The following is a 19,971-nucleotide window of genomic DNA, read 5'->3' as shown; positions in this document are numbered from 1 at the left end:
GTTTATTTTATAAACACAGACCACTGAATTTTAGAAATATAAAATTATACAGTGCAAACTCACAAAGTAAAATTTGAATTGAGTGATAACATTATCACACAAATAAAATGAGACAGAGATAAACTAAAGATTTATACTGAGAAATCATTACAACAGTAGCATTATTCATAAATTTTATTAAACATCTTCTACCAAGCCAGGAATAGAGAAAGCAATATCTGAGGGCTCCAGACAATTAAAGGGCTGGAAGGGATTCAAGATCATTTATTAACTACTACCTCTTCTTCTGGGCAAGTTCCAGGAATACAAAACCAAAACCACAACAAAAAAAAAACACCCCAAATTATTTAATCTTTCTTCAGTGAAACTTCTGGTGAGTCTACAGCCTTCCCTTAACAGGAAGGAGCAGCCTTCCTTTGTCTAGGCTAAAAAACTCTAATTCCTTTTATTTCCAGACATAGGTCCTTAAGGAAGCAAAGAAGACTTTCAGAAATGTAATTGTTGATTTTCATAGGAAGCTTTGTAGCTAGATTCATTTTACGTACCTGAAAAATTCAAAGTTGAGACAGGCCTTGGGCAAGAAAAACTTATCATCTTGTTTGAACCAGAGTTTGCTCATAGCTGTATCCTGTGATGGAGAAACAGTATGTTTAGGGAAGTACAGGCACATTCGGCAAAAATCTTCAATCAAATCACTCTTCAAGAGGAGGAGGACAGAGGCAATAGCTGAGCTTTGTTCTGGAGAGACTGCTGACCCATGGCCTTGAAGCATACTCAGAGGGTCAGCTGGTGGGAAGCTGGAGAGATGACTGGTGATTCCAGTAGTAGAGAGAAATCACCCTCTTAACAGCACCCTGGGTCAAAGAGATGGGGAGACAGTGGAGGAAGAGACAGACAGGTGAAGCCAATACCAACTGTCCTGTCCCTGTCTTTCTGGATGCAGGAGTCCTTGGGGGGTGGGTGTGTGGCAGCCAGCCACCAAAGTGGGCCACACGGATCCCTGCCTGCTGGAATTCACACCCTTGTGTGGTCCTCTCTCCTGCACTGGACCAGGGTTGGTCTCTGTCTGACCAACAGATTATGGCAGACGTGATGACACACTTCTGAGATTACAGATTATAAAAGACACTGTGACTCCCACCTTGATCACTCATTTTCCCTCTTGGATCACTCACTTTGGGGTAAGCCAGCTGCCATGTCACACTACTCTATGGAGAGGCCCATGTACCGAAGAACTAAGGTCTGCCCAAAGCCACACAACTGAACTTGGAATAGAATACTCCAGCCTTAGTTGAGCCTTCAGATGACCAAAGTCCCAGCCCACAGCTTGACCATAACCTGAGAGACCCTGAGCCAGAACTACCCAACTAAGCTACTTCCACATTCCTGTCCCTTGGAAACTGCATGAGATAAAATAAGTGTTTGTGGTTTTAAACTGCTGAATTTTAGAGTAATTTGTTATACCGCAACGGATAACTAACACAGCCAAGGATGAACAAATAAGCCACTCCTTTGCCTCTCCACTCACTCATTCATACTGTATTTTAAAAAGTCTTAGGGACTTCCCTGGTGGTCCAATGGTTAAGAATTCGCCTTCCAATGCAGGGCATGCGGGTTCAATCCCTGGTTGGGGAACTAAGACCCCACATGCCGTGGGGCAATTAAGCCTGTGTGCCGCAAATACTGAGCCTGCGCGTCACAACTAGAGAGCCCGTGTGCCGCAACTACAGAGTCCGTGCACTCTGGAGACCGCATGCCACAACTAGAGAGAAGCCCACGCGCTGCAACAAAGAGCCCACACACCGCAACGAAAGATCCCGCATGCCGCGAAGAAGATCCCACATACCACAACTAAGACCTGACGCAGCCAAATAAATTAAAAAAAAAAAAGTCTTAAGTTCACTTGAAACTACCTTGAAACTCTGACAAGAGATATAAATGGTTTAATGGTCTCCTTAGTTTATGCTAAGATGGCCTATTTAAAACAAACAAAAAATAAAAATAGGAGAAGTAAATAAGCTTTCTCTTTGAATAACCTTACCTATAACTCATTAAAATGTCATTTTTAAAGAAAAATGATTGTCTCATTAATAATCTAGTTGCTTGAGATAAATTAAATTTCATAGTCCTAAACACTAATTTTCATCTCACTGAGTTAATCTGAATGTTAGGTCATTTGAAGAAAAGGGAAAGAAAGATGTCTGTCTATGGTGGTAAGCTTAGAAAGAGTTAGTTTTAAAGTTTAGAAAAAAGGATGTGCTGTAATAATTTGATCCATTTTTCTACACAAGCTACCCAAGGTGTGAAATAATGACATGAAAAGAACATTCTGAAAAAGAAAACCCCCTTCTCAGTCATTCTTCCCACTGGCTTATAACTCCATTAACTTCATATAGCGCTCTGTCAAAATGAGAAAGAATTGTTTTTAAGGGCAGGAAATCCAACAGCTTCCCCTGGATATGCTCTCTTCCAGGCTTTAGAGATTCTTTCTTATCTCTGACTTTCATGATGCAGCATAAATCTACTTCCTTATTGGGCCTTCAGTGAACATGGAAAAAAGTCCACTTTCAATAGACTTGTAGTTACATTCCAGACTTACTATTTTATTGTCTGCAAAGAAAACAATTCCCTAGATTCTATGCTGTAGAGTAGTTTTGTTTGTTTTAAAATGTCTAGGCTTTTAATATTTCTTGTAGTTATTCTCTCTGCAACTTTTCTGTTATCTATAGGGTGTGAGCCCCGCAAATCAACATAGTACCAAATGCAAGAAACCATCTCTCTAGTCCCTTCTGTGTAATAGGTCTGTCCCCTAAATTTAATATCAATGATTAACATATTACCTTAATAAGGGAAGGGTATGGTGTTGCTTCTTTTTCTAATGATAAAATCTCAAAATCTGTAGGAATAAATTCATTCTTCGTTGGAAGTTTAAATTTCCCATTCAGATCAGCATTTTGCCATTTCTGGATGAATAGTGAAAAAACACACACACACACACACACAAAAGCAATTAGAATCTGATTTAAGAGTTTAAAACAGTCACATTGCTTAATATCTAGGCAAATAATAAGAGAATAAATGTCACACAGCATTCTCTTCCATCATATATAAAAAGGCTACTCCCAAGATCTATCAATGACTTTTCATGAAACTTGAATTGGAGTCTCTGGAACTAATCAAGGTTTTACACTTATCTATCTTTCCTCTTTACACATGTCTAAAATGACCAGTTGAGGTGAAGGAACAATCTGAGACTGTGGAACTCAGGCTAACTGGTCCATATGAAGATCATGTTTGCTCCAGCTCTTTAAAGAATGGAGAATAATCTGCACAGAGATAAATACCCACAACTGCTAGACAACAGGTCATTTAAAAGAGTTAAACTTTCAGCTACACTAAATTACTTGCATGTATGGCTTGAAAACGAGGTTAAAGGGGGCTTCTTTGACTTCAGCACTTCTAAAGGCCTGGTCTACTTCTCTCCCAGATGACCACATGCATTTTCAAGTGGACCAATATTTCAAGCATAAGGTTAAGGACAAAGTTGAGATTTAAATCTGGATTGTGGAACAGGATTGACACAACCTGCAGGTTGGATCTGTTCCATGGGCTACTTCCAAAAGCTAAGTGAGGCAGATCAGACCACGATTGATGAACTCTGATTTATAAGACTTTTCATTATTTAAAAAAAAAAGCAACCAACTGCCAATGATTCTGGGTTCAGTAATTTGGTCTCCAGCTCATGTGGCACAGCCTTGCAGCTCTTGTAGTTCTATTTTGGTCCCTGCATTTGTGTCTTTTGGCACTGGGATGGTGGGGATGTTGGCCATATTATTTACATGTAGCAACTTAAGTCCCCAGTATGGCTGAATTGTAGGGACTGGTAAACACTTAGCAAGTAATTTCACTGCTGAGCTTCCAGATCAATTTGTTTAAATTCCCATTTGGGGCAGGTTTGTCATGGTCAGAATTTGGTGAACAGGGGTTTCCTCTTGTTTGAGGGTTAGTTCACACCCAGCACTAATTCATGGGAGATCAGCTTTCCTCACAGTTTAGTAAGATGGACATTTTCACATACTAAAGGGCTTCAGTCATCTCCTTATGTGCTGTGAGTATGTCAGAAAAGTACCAGTAATAATTTTTCTTTCTTAAACTACTTTTTTCTGTATCGTCATTACCCTGGTACATTTAAGAAATATCCATTACCCAAGTTTAACTAGAATTTAGTTAGAGCAAGGCTTTCTGGTGCCTCCCCATGAATAAAGGACACAGTCTCAAAGCTACACAGCCAATGAGAACCAAAAAAGGAAAAGTACCAGACAAGTAGATAAGACTCACGAACAAAATCCTGACTCCTGATGAATGGGGTAACATACTATCTATACATACCTGTTTTGAAACAAATCATAATGACCCTATGTTGACAATAAGAGCAATGATACAATATGAGGCATAAAATACAGCCCCTCCTAAAGTGAAGATGGTATGAATACCAGAAATTGCTCCCCACCTGTGTTCACAGCAAGATCGTGAGCTCTCAGCCCTTGCATCTGTCTTTCAGGTTCTCTATTTCCATTCTTCCTGCCTGTCTTGGTGCCTTTGCAACCCTGTGTACTTTGGACTTCATTGATCTTTGACGGCATGAGACTTGGAGTCTGCTTTACAGCCCTGCTGGTCTGACAGACAGACGAGAAGGTGGCTACAGTACCATTTCTTCACGCAAAACCTAAGCTCCAGCTCTCCACCTCCCTGTTCACTCCTCTTGGGATGGTACAGGCAGTGCTGGGCCATCACTCTCCACACTTTGGGCCGTGAATTGGTTGATCTAGGGAGCTCATATTCTCGTGTGTCCCTCACACATCAGCTTATTCACAGATGGGTTAACCCTACCTTAATGACTTCATCTGGTACAGCTTCTTGTTTGTACTGGGTTCCGTACCACTCTTCTGTACGATCAGTTTTTCCTTCAAAAGATTTGGAAACTATTGCAACCCTAGAGACAGATGGAAAAAAAACCTATAAACTCATGTTGTATACATAAATTTATAGAATCTGACTCACGAAAATATAAATAATATCCAAGAATGTGTTGGGCCTCTACAACCCTGTAAGTCCTATGAGGCCTAGCTGAAACGGCAATGTATGTATAGAAGTCTTTGATCATACTCTCTTTTATCCTTTGGTTATAGCCCATCGTTTTTGGTATGAAAAGCTGCTTGCAAGAAAGATTCTTGTTATGAATGCTATTGACTAAAATCGTAAAAGAAGAGTAGCTAGGGAAAAAAGTGGAACCAGGTCAATTGAAAAACTGTCCTTAAAAAAGCACAACAAAGTACTCCTTCCCAGGAACAGCTCAGGCCCCAGGGTTACAAGAATGGATAAGAAAATTTGTTGGCTCATTCAGAGATCCAAAAAAAATTAAAAACACACTTTCATTATAACTTGCTAAGTTTGTACTCTGTTATTTTTTTTTCCTGCCAGACACCACCATCAACTGTATGTACTACATGTACACTGGCCTTCCTGCTGCTAGGGGAGACAGGAACAAGACCAAGAAAACATCTCTATCTTTCTCTGCTGGGGTAGTAGAAAGAGCACGGAAGAGAAGTCAGAAGGAAAAAAAGTTCAGGGAGGGAAGGTAGAGGTAAAATAACGTCAAAAGATTACAAGTAGAGGAGCGAAAGGAGCTCTGTACCAGCGGAGCTTCTGTCCCTGTGCGGATCGTCACGGACAGGTCTGCCTCTGCTGCCTTTTAACTATCGAAGTTGGAATCATTTCACTCTCACTAGCAGCCTCAACCCCAGGCTGGGACCAATCCTACTTTGAATCTTGCAGATAGAGTGCTGGGCCAATAGCTTGGAAGGCTTGCCATGCAGTCAGTCCTGTTATTGGTTTCACTTCTTCTTTATGTCCCAATTCAAATAACTAGGTTCATGTCTGTTCCTGCTTGTTCTCATTTGTCCTCCCAGAGGTTAGGTTCTAGCCTCTGAATGTCGGTCTCACGGCTGAAAGCCCACTACTTGCAGTCAAAACTCCCCTCTGCTGAACACCCATTAATTTTCAGAATCCTGATCTCTGTGTTCCAAACACCTGCCCATCGTTGGACCTCCTCCATTTCAATGCCTGACTGTCTGAACCACCATCTATTCCTTATTCATTCTAGATAAAATACTCTACCTGGCTAGCTAGACTTGGCTTTCTCACTTGCTTCGGGGTAGATATCATAAGCAATCTGACTCACCTATCTGTTAGAATGACTGACTAATCTTCCAGTTTAAGGTGTTCCTGATCTGGCCTAGCTGCCACTGATCACTAGCAGTTCTAGAAAACATGCTAAATAAGAATATGTTCGACAGAAACCTACAGAAGAATCATAGGGTTTAACAGATGAAAGAGTTCTGTTATTGTATCTAGAAGAAGTGATACATGTTGGCTATTTGAAAATCCCTTATGAGGGGTATGTGCAGTGTATACAGAACGCACATGGCCACATGAAGGGTATGTGATGTTTCTTAAGGGCATTCATTCAATACATGACAGAGCCAGCTAAGAGTCAGTCATAGAAATTGCTTCTATTCCTGTTGATTTTTCAAAGAATGAAGGGATTGATTCTCAGGGAGACCTCTGAAAAACACGTTAGGAAGTAGAATTCCGGGGTAGAGAGGTGGTATTCCATCTTCTCTTCCATGAGATGCTTGATTTTGGAAGTTTATTACATAGATGGCTCTGGTTTCCCTGAATGACAGCCCATGAATCAGAATAATGAACAAGGGATTGATTACAACTTGTGAAGACTGGAGCATTCATTTGGCAGTGGACTTGCCCTCTGGAACAAGAAAACTTTAAACTCAGTTCTGAGAGAGAAAGTGAAAAAACTCGGGAAAAGCCATCAACTGCTCTGGAGGATGACTATATGACACAGAAGGAAGCAGACCCTGGAGGCTGTCCAGTAATGCTCAGGTTAAAAAAGGAGGAGAGGGGAGATTTATTAGTTACAATCCTAAGGGATCTAGATAGTTAGATACCAAAGTAAAGTCTATGGGGTAACAGTTGACATGTTACCATAAGAAGTAAATATGAAGTAGATAAGTGTAGCTCCTCAAACTAGGGAAATACCAAATATTGGCCTAACAGAAAGAGATACCTTTGCAGACCAAGAGTTAGTGTACCATCGAGGAATTCAAAACTGAAATACAATGGAAGAGTATGTATTTTCAAATAAATTACGAAGGGCGAATAACAGAAGAGGCAGAGTAGACACATGTCAAATGTATACAGAAATCTATGAACCAGAGTGTGGAACCGCGAGAGCACCTGAATTAGGAGAAAAGGAGAAAAGAGTCACAATAATTGAGGTACACCACAGAGAGTTGCAGTATATTTAACTGCAGACAATTGAGAAAAACTGGCACAGACACTGCAGCATCTTAGACTACCTGCTGGAAACCTAATTATACTAAAAAATAGTCTCCATGAGTTTTTTTCTTAAATATGTGTGTGTGTTGTGGGGTGAGGGGGGAATGCTACTCTTCAATTCCACCCACAAAGAATTGGCTACTGACATGGTCCTTAGAAATGTGAGAAGAAATGGCCTCTTATTTTCATACTGAAGCTTACAACAGTAAGAAAAGGAAACAGTGGGCTAGAATGAATGCTGACTGTTGACTTCAAGTCAGCCATTTAGAAGTGTTCAGTGGGAATGAATAGCTGTTGCTGCTGATGGAATCCATTCAGAAATAATCCTGACTACAGACGTTAAAAGGCAATATGGTTCCCCAGGAATGAATTCTCATGAGACCTTTGCAAATAATCCCGGAGAGAGAAAAGAGGGAAGACAGCCAAGAATGAGAAGAGGCTTCACAGGTAACCGTGATAAATTAAAAAAGAATTAGTAGAAAGTGAACAGACCTGGCCATGAGAAACTTGGATTCTGGTCGATACCGTGACTCACTTTCTTTGAGATCTTGCCAAAATCACAGTTAAGATCTAAATTAAGCAAGTCTCTGGGCTTCAGAGACTTTTTAAACAGGGATTCAAACTAGATGAACTCTGTCCTTCTACTAGTAGATTTCCACAATATCATGATATCAAATCATATTTTTAAAAGATACACAACAGAGGAAGAAAGAAGGCACAAAAAAAATCTACTAATGACAGACTCTAAATCAAACTTAAAAAACAGTGACAGGGAGGCTAAAGTGCTAAGAAATTGAAGTTCATGAAAAGTGCTCAAAATTTTTTTTTAAAAAGGGTTTCTTAAAGTAAGAAGGAATCAAGAAAGGTTAGGCTAAAAGTTTAGAGAATTCAATCAGCTTGAATTCTGGGCAAGATGTTTTAAAACATAGTTCCTACCTGGCAGGAACTCATAATCCAATGAGACACATGACCTAAAGCAAGATGTGGTATGCTGGGACTTCCCTGGTGGTGCAGTGGTTAAGAACCCGCCTGCCAATGCAGGGGACACAGGATTGATCCCACGTCCAGGAAGATCCCACATGCCTCAGAGCAACTAAGCCCATGTGCCACAACTACTGAAGCCGTGCGCTTAGAGCCAGTGCTCTGCCACAAGAGAAGCCACCGCAATGAGAAGCCTGTGCACCGCAAAGAAGAGTCAACCCCGCTCGCCACAACTAGAGAAAGCCTGCGCGCAGCAACGAAGACCCAACGCAGCCGAAAAATTAATTTATTAATTAAAAAAAATGTGATATGCTGATCCCATGTTAGCAGATACAGGACTTCATGGATCTTTAAAGTGCAAAGGTGGACCAAACAACAGAAAAAAAGAGTTGAAGCTCAGGACAGGTGAGTGAGCCAGCCGGGTGACTCAAATGAACTCACACCTGCAACACAGATGAGTCACATTCTCTGATGCTTAGGCAACTAACAAATCCCAGCAGGATCACTGCCTATCACCTTTTATCATTAATGGATGACAGGAGAAGAGGCAGAAGACTGAAGATGGGAAAATGCTCTGATTTTCAGAAAGGAAAAGGAGTGTGGCCTAAAAACCATAAACCAGTGGATTAAGCACTGACCTCCTGACAAAATTCTACAGTCAACTGTCAGACTGTCAAACATCTGGACAAGAAGACAGTTATCACTGGGACCTACATGGATTTACCAAGAATAACTCCTCCCAAACGAATGGATTTATTTATGACCTAAGCAAGGCATGTGGCAAAAACTCTATAGCTGTATTTGTAGGTTTAAAATGGTAAAATGGGCACCAAATGATAGGATCAAAGAAGGTGGGTGATGATGATGATGATGAAATAGTAACAGGTAAACATCTTTGAAAAGGTAAATCAAGTCTCAACATTGAAAAGAACTCTCTAACAATTAGAACTGGCAAAAATGGAACTGGCTACCTTGGTATTTAATGAGTTCCCCATCCTTGAAGGAATTTAAGCTGAGGCTGGTAACTACTTGTTAGAGATATTGCAGAAGAGATATATACTTGACAGAGGTTGGATTAAATGACCTTTAAGGTTCCTTTCATTCTGAAGGATTTTCCTATTAATTTTCCTACCTGGTTGCAATGTTAAACTTGTCTCAGTGGGTATTAAACAAAATAATCTTACCCTCCAGCAACCCCAATCTGGCTTGGCAGTTGGCATTATTATCCCAGGCTGTTCTGCACTATGTCACTGACTGCAGTTATAATTATAACAGCCACAGAGATCAATCCTATAGAGAAAAAGTGCTTTCTCATTAAAGGTGAAGGTAGAGAGAAAAAGAGGTTCTCAACTCTAACTGTATAAGATATGGAATTTAGAAACAGGCAATTTAACAGAAGTAAAATGTATGCTCCGGCAAATTCACTCCTGTAAAATGTTTCGGGGTCTGGGAATTCCCTGGCAGACCAGTGGGTAAGACTCCACACTTTCATTGCCGAGGGTGCAGGTTCCATCCCTGGTCAGGGAACTAAGATCCCACAAGCTGCGCAGTGAGGCCAAAAAAAAAAAAGAGAAAGAAAGTGTTGCAGGGTCAAATAACTGGATCTAGGGCTGCAAAAATTATACGAACATAATTAGATCATGATTTTTCTTGCCAAAAAATGCACACCTTTGTTATATGATATAATCTTAAATAGGATTACCTCGTATTTGTACAAGTTTTCAACTTTGCTAAATCATTTTGCATCACATAGAAAGATAAAGCACTACTTCATTTTTCAGGTGGGCAATTTTCCAGGAAATTAAATGAGAGTAAGTGTTCATGACATTATATAACTTTTCACATGTCCCCTTTGCAGAATAATGAACTCTGAGGTTTCACATTAGTTACTCAATAAACACTGGTTGAAGGAAAAAAGTGATCTCTCCAAGATAGCATGACTAGTAGGTGAAGAAACCTTAAAAAGTGTTTATTGAGTTTTATGATTAAGTTTAAAGCTCTTTCTGCTCATTTTGATAGGAGGTTTTTTTTTTTAAACATCTTTATTGAAATATAATTGCTTTACAATGGTGTGTTAGTTTCTGCTTTATAACAAAGTGAATCAGTTATACATATACATATGTTCCCATATCTCTTCCCTCTTGCATCTCCCTCCCTCCCACCCTCCCTATCCCACCCCTCTAGGTGGTCACAAATCACCGAGCTGATCTCCCTGTGCTATGCAGCTGCTTCCCACTAGCTATCTATTTTACATTTGGTAGTGTATATATGTCCATGACACTCTCTCACCCTGTCACATCTCACCCTGATAGGAGGTTTTGTTTTTAGAAGGTATATAATAAAATTCAACAGAATTTAGGTTTTTTTTTTTTCAGAATGTATAAGCTACTTTGAGGAAAATAGAAATAGGTAAACTGTTTTACTTACTTAAAATGATTTAGCGTGTGTTCTGAGTATTTTTCTTCCTTGTATTTTAATCATCTAAGCAAATGCATAAATCACCTTAAGAACAGAAGTTCTTAATCTTGATGAAGTCCGATTTATCAATGTCTTTTCTTTAATGGTTACTGCTTTTTATGTTCTAAAAAATCTTTGCTTATCGCAAGGTTTTAAAGATATTTTCAAACTGTACTTTCTCCTAGAAGTTTTCTAGTTTCAGCTTTCATACTGAGGTCTATGATCTATCTCAAATTAATTTTTATGAATGTTGTGAGGTAAAGGTCACATTTAACCTTTTTTTCCATGTGGCTATGCAGCATGTGGAAGAGCACCATTTGTTAAAAAGACTTTCCTTTCCCATTTTAATTATGTCAGTGCTTTTGTCAAAAAAATCAACTGACCAATGATGATTGGATAAAGAAAATGTGGTGTATACATACTATGGAATACTATTTAGCATTAAAAAGGAAGGAAATCCTGTCACATGCTACAACATAGATGAACCTTAAGGATGTTATGCTAAGTGAAATAAAGACATGTTTCACGAGTCCATCTATATTAGGTATCTAAGTAGTCAAATTCACACAAAGAGAAAGTAGAACGGTTGTGAACAGGAGATGGTGGGGTCGGGAAGGGGTAAGAGGAGTTGTTGTTTAATGGGTATAGATTGAGTTTTGCAAGCTAAAAAAGTTCTGGAGATGTTTCACAACAATACAAATATACTTAACACTACTGAATTGTACACTTAAAAATAGTTAAGATGGGGACCTCCCTAGCGGTCCAGTGGTTAAGACTCCGGGCTTACACTGCAGGGGGCACGGATTCAATCTCTGGTCTGGGAAGTAAGATCCCACATGCTGCGTGGCGTGGCCAAAAAAAGGTTAAGATGATAAATTTTATGTTATGTGGGGTTTTTTTACCACAATAAAAAAGAAATCAATTGATCATATATGTGTGGGCTTATTTCTAGACTCTGTTCCGTACTAATGATTTCTTTGCCTATCTTTATGCCTATACTACAATGTCTTAAGTACTGTAGCTTTATAGTAAGATTTCAAATCTGGCAGTTTTAGTCCTCCAACTTTTGTTTTTTTGTGCAAGAGTGTTATGGGTAATCAAGGTCTTTTGTAGATCCTCATGAATTTTGGAATCAGCTTACCAATTTCTAAAAGAAAAAAAGCCTACTAGGATTTTGATTGTGATTATACTGAGTCTGTGAATCAAATGTGAGAGAATGGACATTTTAATAAAATCAAGTCTCCTAATCTACAAACAAGGTCTTTAATATCTCTGGGCACTGTTTTGTAGTTTTTTGTGTAGAGGTCTTGTTTATCTTTGGTTAAATTCATTCCTAAATATTTTGTTTTTGTTGCTATTGTAAATAATTTTTTTAACTTAAAAAGTTTTTGTTTTGATATAATAATAAATTCCTACAGTTAGGAAGTTGCAAAAATAGTACAGGGCGGAAAGTTTAGTTTATTCAACAACTCAGCATATAATCAAGATCATCATGTGATCATGATGTTTTTTGATGGCCAGGGCACTATCGGTCCTGAGGCAATTGTAATAAAATAAAGATTGCACTGGCTTGCAGAAGTTTTGGAAATTTCATTGTTGCTGTGATGTTTGGCTGGAGTCCTTGGAACTAGGGTGTGGCTGTCTCCACTTCCAACTCCAGAGTAGAGTTCTGGATAAGAAAGGAATCCCCTTCCCTTCCCAGTGCAAGATTTTGCAATCTCTTCAATAATTCAGCTCCACCCCCACCTCTACCTCTGATACCTACAAATTCACACCAAATGGCTGGGTTTAGGAGTAATCATCCTGGCAGACATAGGAAAAATCAGTCTGCTCTTCCAAAATTTACAAATAGTTGAATATACTGAGAGTTCTTCTTCTCCTACCTCCTCTTTGGAGGAGTTTTAACATTTTTCCCATCTTTGTCTGCAAGGATGAGGATGCTGTCTTCATCCATCATCCTGACTAAAGTGGCATTGCTTGTTTTCTCCACATCATGAATAGATTTTACATTGGTAAAAATGTCATATGTAAGCATATAAACTAGGAGCATAGTGAAGAGAAAACATATGTATGTTGTCATGTGGCTGGTTCTGTATTAGATTAAGAAATGTAAAATAGACAGCTATAATGTTCCTTTATTGTAGAGCAGTTTTTACTTTTGCCACCATTGTTTCAAGCAGGAGTTATACTATTGGTCCCAAGGTTCTAAATGAAGCTTCCCTTAACAACACATGGAAATAGATAATCTAGACGAGACGAAATTAAAGCACACACACACACACACACACACACACACACACACACAAAAACCAAGTCAAAATAGAAATAACAAAAATGTGTACACTCTCCAAAGAAGACATACAGATGGCCAAGAGTCACATGAAAAGCTGCTCAACATCACTAATTATTAGAGAAATGCAAATCAAAAGTACCGTGAGGTATCACCTCACACTGGTTAGAATGGGCATCATCAGAAAATCTACAAACAACAAATGCTGGAAAGGGTGTGGAGAAAAGGGTGGTGGGAATGTAAATTGATACAGCTACTATGGAGAACAGTATGGAGGTTCCTTAAAAAACTAAAAATAGAATTACCATATGACCCAGCAATCCCACTACTGGGCATATACCCAGAGAAAACCATAATTCAAAAAGACACATGCACTCCAATGTTCATTGCAGCACTATTTACAATAGCCAGGTCATGGAAGCAACCTAAATGCCCATCGACAGATGAATGGATAAAGAAGATGTGGTACATATATACAATGAAATATTACTCAGCCATAAAAAGGAATGAAATTGGGTCATTTGTAGAGACATGGATGGACTTAGAGACTGTCATAAGTCAGTCAGAAAGAGAAAAACAAATATCGTATATTAACACATATATGTGGAATCTAGAAAAATGGTACAGATGAACCGGTTTGCAAGGCAGAAATAGAGACACAGATGGATAGAACAAATGTACGAACACCAAGGGGGGAAAGTGGCAGGGGGTGGTGGTGGTGGGATGAACTGGGAGATTGGGATTGACATATATACACTAATATGTATAAAATAGATAACTAATAAGAACCTGATGCATAAAAAAATAAATAAAAAATAATGTGTACACTATGGAAAAAAAAAATAGTACAGGGCGGTCCTGTGTACTCTTCACCTAGCTTCCCTCAATGGTTACATTTTACATAATTATAACACAGTACAATATCAAAAGTATTATAAGTTGGATTATAAATTGGTGTTGGTGTTGGTACAATGTTGGTACAATGTGTACAAACAAAATTGGTGCCGGTACAATGTGTGTGTATAGTTCTATGTCATTTTATCACATATACAGATTTGTGTAACCAGCAATAATATTCCTTTTAACTTAATTTTCCTACCGTTTGTTGCTAGGGTATATCTGAAAAAGTTCAAACAACGGTAACTAGGAAAACGACTTTGATAGAACAGTCTGTCAGAGGATTTTTTCTTCAAAAAGTTCTACCAGATTGTTGATTTTATTCATAAAATGACTATTCCAAAAAGCATATTTACTCAATCACTAAGTTCCCAGGAGAATTTTGGAAATATGTGCTCAAAAGAGGAGAAAAAGAAAAAATGCAAAGTATGTGCCAGCCAAGTGTATTCCTTTTATTCTTGACTTCAGAAAAAATAGATGAAATTAAATTTTAAGGCAGAAATATCATGTGGTAGTTCATAAGCTCTTTAGGGCTGACCCTCCTCTAACAGGAATACTTCTGTTACTGTAAGAGCTTCTCCAACTTTTGATCTCCTGGTTAACCACTGGTCAGTCAGAAGCATTCTGAGATTGTAATCCTTACTTCTACTTAAAAAAAAAAGAGGGTGTCCTCACTTGCTTTTTAAACCAGATAAGTGAGCTGACACTTCCGGTATCTGAGTAAGGATGAAGGCTGGTTAAGACGATCTATTACTATATTTTATTCATAATGAAATTATGATTATGTTAAAAAAAAAAGAATCTTCATGTGTTCGAGATACTGATTTAAAATAATCTAGAGTGGAGGGAGGGGTCTTCCCTGGTGGCCTGCCACCAGTGGTTAAGAATCCGCCTGCCAACGCAGGGGACACGGGTTTGATCCCTGGTCCAGGAAGATCCCACATGCCGCGGAGCAACTAAGCCTGTGTGCCACAACTACCGAGCCTGTGCTCTAGAGCCTGCAAGCAACAACTACTGAGCCCACGTGCCACAACTACTGAAGCCCGTGCACCTAGAGCCTGTGCTCCACAACAAAAGAAGCCATTGCAATGAGAAGCCCGCGCACCACAACGAAGAGTAGCCCCCATTCACCGCAACCAGAGAAAGCCCGGGCGCAGTAACAAAGACCCAACGCAGCCAAAAATAAATAAATTAATTAATTAATTGAAATACACAGAGTGGAGGGAGGATGAGTGAACAAGTGTGGGTAAAGATAAAAAAGACCGGCCGTGTATTGACTGTTGAAGTTTGGTACTGTTTCATTCTACTTATTCTCTCTACTTTTGTAATCATGCTTGATAAAAACTTTAAAAGCACTTTATTCACAATTTCAAATTTTCAGATTCCAATCATTATTGAAAATTTAGTATGTAACAGTAAAATCTGTAGAGCAACTCACCGGACATTTTCTGGTCTGAGTTTATCGAGAACCATCTCTATTAAATCGGGTCTAAATTCTTCCAGTAAATATTCAGCTGTGAGCACTTCTTCTAGGGGATAATACTTTTTAAAAGGAAAATAAATAAATAAAATTTGCAAGGCTACAACAGAGTCTAACTTATTAAAGAAACAGATCTCTAACATGTTAAATCCTCTATTTTACACCCCCCTCTTCCCTTCAATTAAATTTTACTCCACTGGAAAAATTTCTGAATCTTTTCTCTTTCCTACCACACTTTAAGCAATTTAATATTGTGGAATGATTCTGCAGTTAATCCCTAAACACATTTACATTATAGAGAACAAAATCACATTTTTTCAGGGAAAAATGTGAGTAATACCTCTAGCTAAAACTGAGTACTTGTTAATAAAGAAAATTTGATGATTAAATGCTGACACCTGCAGGATTCTTAATATAAAGTACATATATTTTAATAAACAGAATTTCTACTCAAATTTCTATGAATGAAATCAGACAAGCATTTAGAAAGTTGTTGTGTAGGAAAAATGGCTTATATTTTCAGTTAGTAAAGAAAAATAATGTAGAAGATGCTTTTTAGTACGAGCAACTTACTGAGATAGACTGATTCATTCACTCAACAAGTATGTAATGAACACCTACTCTGTGCCAGGCACTGTTCTAGGTGCTGCTGTGGATACAATGGTCAATAAGACAGATGATATCCCTGCTCTCTAAGGAGCTTATATTCTAATTGGGAGGGAGGCTGACAACAAACAAATACTGTCATTACAGTGATAGGTGCTACGAAGAAAATTTTAAAAGGGGCAGGGTCACGATGGGGAGGTCAGGGAAGGTCTCTCTGAGGGAGAGACATCTGAGTGCAGACCCAAATGATAAGAAGAACCTAGTCATGGAAAAACCAGAAGTGTTCCAGGCAGAGAAAACAGCAAATGTCAGGGCCCTGAGAGGGAGGAGTAAACTTAATGCTTGAAGATTAGGCACATAGCCAGTGTAGCTGGAGTGGAATGCGAGTGGTATGGAATTCAGTCAGAGAGAGGCTGGGACCAGATGGCCATGTAGGTCAAGGTAAAAATTTAGATCTGTTCCAACTCTGATGGGAAACTTACTTGACAGAGAGGAGTGGAACAATCTGATTTGGGTCTTCAAAAGATCACTGAGGCTGGAAAAATAAACTAAGGTGGGGCAGAAGAAGGCAAACAGGGAACCCAGGTAAGAGACTATGATGGTAGTCCAGGCAAGAAATGCTGGTAGCTCATATGAGGGTGGTAGCAATGGAAATGGAGAAAAGTGGATGATTTATAGCTTTCACGTAAGTAGCACCTGACACATTGTAGAATTGAAAAATATTTAAAGCCAACAAGCAAAATGTCTATGAAATGAAAATATTAGATGATGATTTTTAGGATGATGAAAATTAAGATTTAAAGAATGTCTTCACATCAAATTTTACCTGGTTGCTACAAACTCTAAAGTTTTAGACTATACCTTCAATTTTTATCATTTGTATAGTAATGAAAGTAACATTATTTATACAAGATCACTGAAATACTCTACATGCCAATGTATAGAGTAAAATAACAATAAACTTACATGCAATATTCCTGCAATCTTAGAAGTATAACCCCGTGGCCTCTCTTTATCTTTAAACCTAAAAGCAACAGCATTCAAGTCCTAAATGAAAAATTAAATCAATTAGACATAAGTCACCTATTATTTAGAAATACTTTTTTTGGGGGGGGATTGGTTTGCACTATAGACTTTCTACTCCATATTTAACTATCACACTTTCTGAAAAAAAGGCTATGCTTGATTTAGGAATGTACAGAACATGAATGAAAATAACAAACACAGAATATGATTCTGTTGAAACTATTGTCAAAGAATTAGGAAAACTTTGGAGGAAGCTTGTGAGATCCAACAGTTGCATACATGATGATTTTGCTGACCCTTTCAGAGAACTGCAACCTGATTAGAAGTTATTGTCATAAGTTTCACAAGCAGAGATTATACCTTTAAACTTTTATCTATGTAAAGAGGTTATCTCTTATCCTAAAATACATTTCAGAGTCTTGATAGTCCTTAATTATATAGTAGATATTTTAAAAAACTCTTAAAAGAAGGCTTTAAACATTTAAAAGACAAATACCTTCTGTTTTATGCAAAACAAAAAAAAGGCCAGGCTTTTCCATACAAACAACAATAAAATCACTTTTAAGAACACAATCATATATATAACAATTCACTGTTTCTTTGAGAGTATGCTACAAATTTTTATCACGAGATCTGAAAATGACACAGCTCATGCAACTTCAGGCCGGCAGAGAATAGAGTAAGCCCTGATAGATAAAACCTCAAGAAACTGCTGACTTTCTTCTGAGGGATAGAAAAGCAATCTGATTTCTTTCCTCTTCCTTATATTTAAATTAATTCACATATATTTGTTTCTTGAAAAATTTCCTTAAGAAAAATTTTGGTGAAACTAAAGTACCTTGCACTCTTGGAAAACCCATTCTTGAGGTCCTTCCGCACGTAACTTCTGAATGTATTGAAACATGTGCAAAATTATATCTTCAACATGTACTGGAAAAAAGGGGCACACTTAAAAACCATTCAGTCCTCGAATCCTTCAAAGCAATGAGCTCACTCCTAAGGTAAAGTCAGGTCCCTGACTTCAAGTAGAAGACGGTCCCTCTTAGAGATGGGAGTTCTCATCTCCCTGAGACTGGTTTTAGGGTCCCACATACATGGCCCTCCAGGATTTGGTATATGTGACTGAAGGGGCTTTGGGGTAGTAAATGAGCAAATAAAAAGTCAAGTACACATTTTACAAGTGCCACATAATGATCAGTTGTTAAGGAGGGAAAATCATCCATGAAATGAAGTTACACATGAAAAATACAACGGATAAAATGGTATGAATTAAAGTGTTTATAGCTTTACAGCAAAAAACAGATCCACAGCATAGGTTAATAAAAGTAAATCATAAGAAATCAATTTTCATTCAAAAACAAAAAGGTCAATACTTACATAATCCTTCCTCAGTCAAGTCCACATTAATGATAAAAAACATAAAACCTCGGGCTCCTTCCTTTTGCCCACCAACAAGAGTATTTACCCAGCCTGTAACATTCAAAGGAAATCAACATGATTGCATGCGTGTCTTCTTTTAAGACAAGGAATTTTTTTAAAAAATTCATTCTGTATGTTCCCAATGGAACACATAGATTGGCCCTCTTGCAGAAAAGATTGGGAAAAAAATCAGTTCAGAAAAGCACTGAAAAGCAGTTCAGACACTGCAAAAGATTCAAATGATTTTTTTAGTTTGGGAGCTTTCCTTGGGACGCTTCAAATCATTTCCCAAATCAAGAAATCAAGAGTAGATGACTGTGCTTAAGTGTTATATAAAATGAGTCTGAGTGGAGAGGAACCTTGGAAATCTATTGACTGATCCTAGTATACCCTTTGGTTTGATGGATAAGAGCAGGCAAATAAATATTTCAGCACATTTCATAGAGATGGTAAAGAATACCCAATGTGAGCTTTTACTTTTTTTAACCTCTATTATTTAAAACATGCACTATAATACCTTTTGAAATATGTAAACTTCACAGCTCAATACTGAAGGATAAAACAAATTATGGAAAAAGACAAAAACAAAAACCCCAAAGCAAAAAACAAGTGTACAACAACCAACACCTCACTCTCATCAACCCTAAACGGTATCATCTGAAAATGTTCCTTCACAGGAAAATATTTAGGAGAAATGAGAGTCAGAGTAAAAAAATATGGTGGAGGTGGGGTACTACCCTCAGAAGCTGGTGTCCAAGAGACTCACCCTTTGATTTAAGTTCTGATAACAGACTCCCAGGACCTTCATGCCCAATGAGATGACCAAGATAATGACCAGGATTTGATTTGTAGTATTTCTGAAGGTCAGGTATGGGAAATGTCACGTAAAGATTCCTAATGTCCTTAATGGGTACTATTTTGTAAAGTTGCTGGGGAAAAAATAAAACAAACAAATCACAAAAGGTTAGCTATGTACAACTCCTACTGAATAAAATACTTACAAACTATGAAGAACAGTGATTTTCAAAAAAAAAAAGAATACCGATTTTCATGGAAAAATCCCAAATTCAGGAGAGAATCAACTGCCAGAGAAAACCATACTGACCACACTGAAATAAACGACCTGGGCTCTTTCTTAGTGGGATTTCATTACAGTTGGTATGCAGTCCATGTTTGGTCCCCTTGACCATGCAGCTCAATACTTTTGGATACCTGCCTTCTGGCACTGGATAACAGCTTCTACAGTCTGCCAAGGTTATAGCTACCAAAACTACTTTTAACATGCAAAGATCAGAACATATTGTTATCTTTTTGGTCATACACGTCCCTAATAAATGTGAAATTGATTTGATTTGATTTTAATATAAACCAGACAAATATTAAAAACTATATAAATAAT

At 38.1% G+C, this 19,971-nt stretch overlaps 1 protein-coding gene across 5 annotated transcripts in view; it reads right to left on the bottom strand.

Moving 5' to 3' along the window:
- The window catches only part of IDE (insulin degrading enzyme), a 110,377-nt gene that overhangs the window by 25,288 nt on the left and 65,118 nt on the right, over window positions 1-19,971 (bottom strand). For 4 of the 5 annotated variants that reach the window (XM_082423654.1, XM_082423655.1, XM_082423658.1 and 1 more), the window contains 8 exons: window positions 19,339-19,501; window positions 18,531-18,623; window positions 17,992-18,083; window positions 17,094-17,174; window positions 15,480-15,583; window positions 4,891-4,993; window positions 2,841-2,963; window positions 546-628 (listed from right to left, as the gene is read on the bottom strand). In XM_082423654.1, the coding sequence (XP_082279780.1) occupies window positions 546-628; window positions 2,841-2,963; window positions 4,891-4,993; window positions 15,480-15,583; window positions 17,094-17,174; window positions 17,992-18,083; window positions 18,531-18,623; window positions 19,339-19,501 (842 nt within the window). The remainder of the gene's footprint in view (window positions 1-545; window positions 629-2,840; window positions 2,964-4,890; window positions 4,994-15,479; window positions 15,584-17,093; window positions 17,175-17,991; window positions 18,084-18,530; window positions 18,624-19,338; window positions 19,502-19,971) is intronic. The other variant, XM_082423656.1, reaches the window with a different exon arrangement.

Source organism: Balaenoptera physalus, assembly GCF_965194825.1.
Source record: "Balaenoptera physalus genome assembly, chromosome: 14".
Lineage (NCBI taxonomy): Eukaryota > Metazoa > Chordata > Mammalia > Artiodactyla > Balaenopteridae > Balaenoptera > Balaenoptera physalus.
Note: the sequence above shows the minus strand (reverse complement) of the source record. Positions and strands in the feature narration are given on the sequence as shown.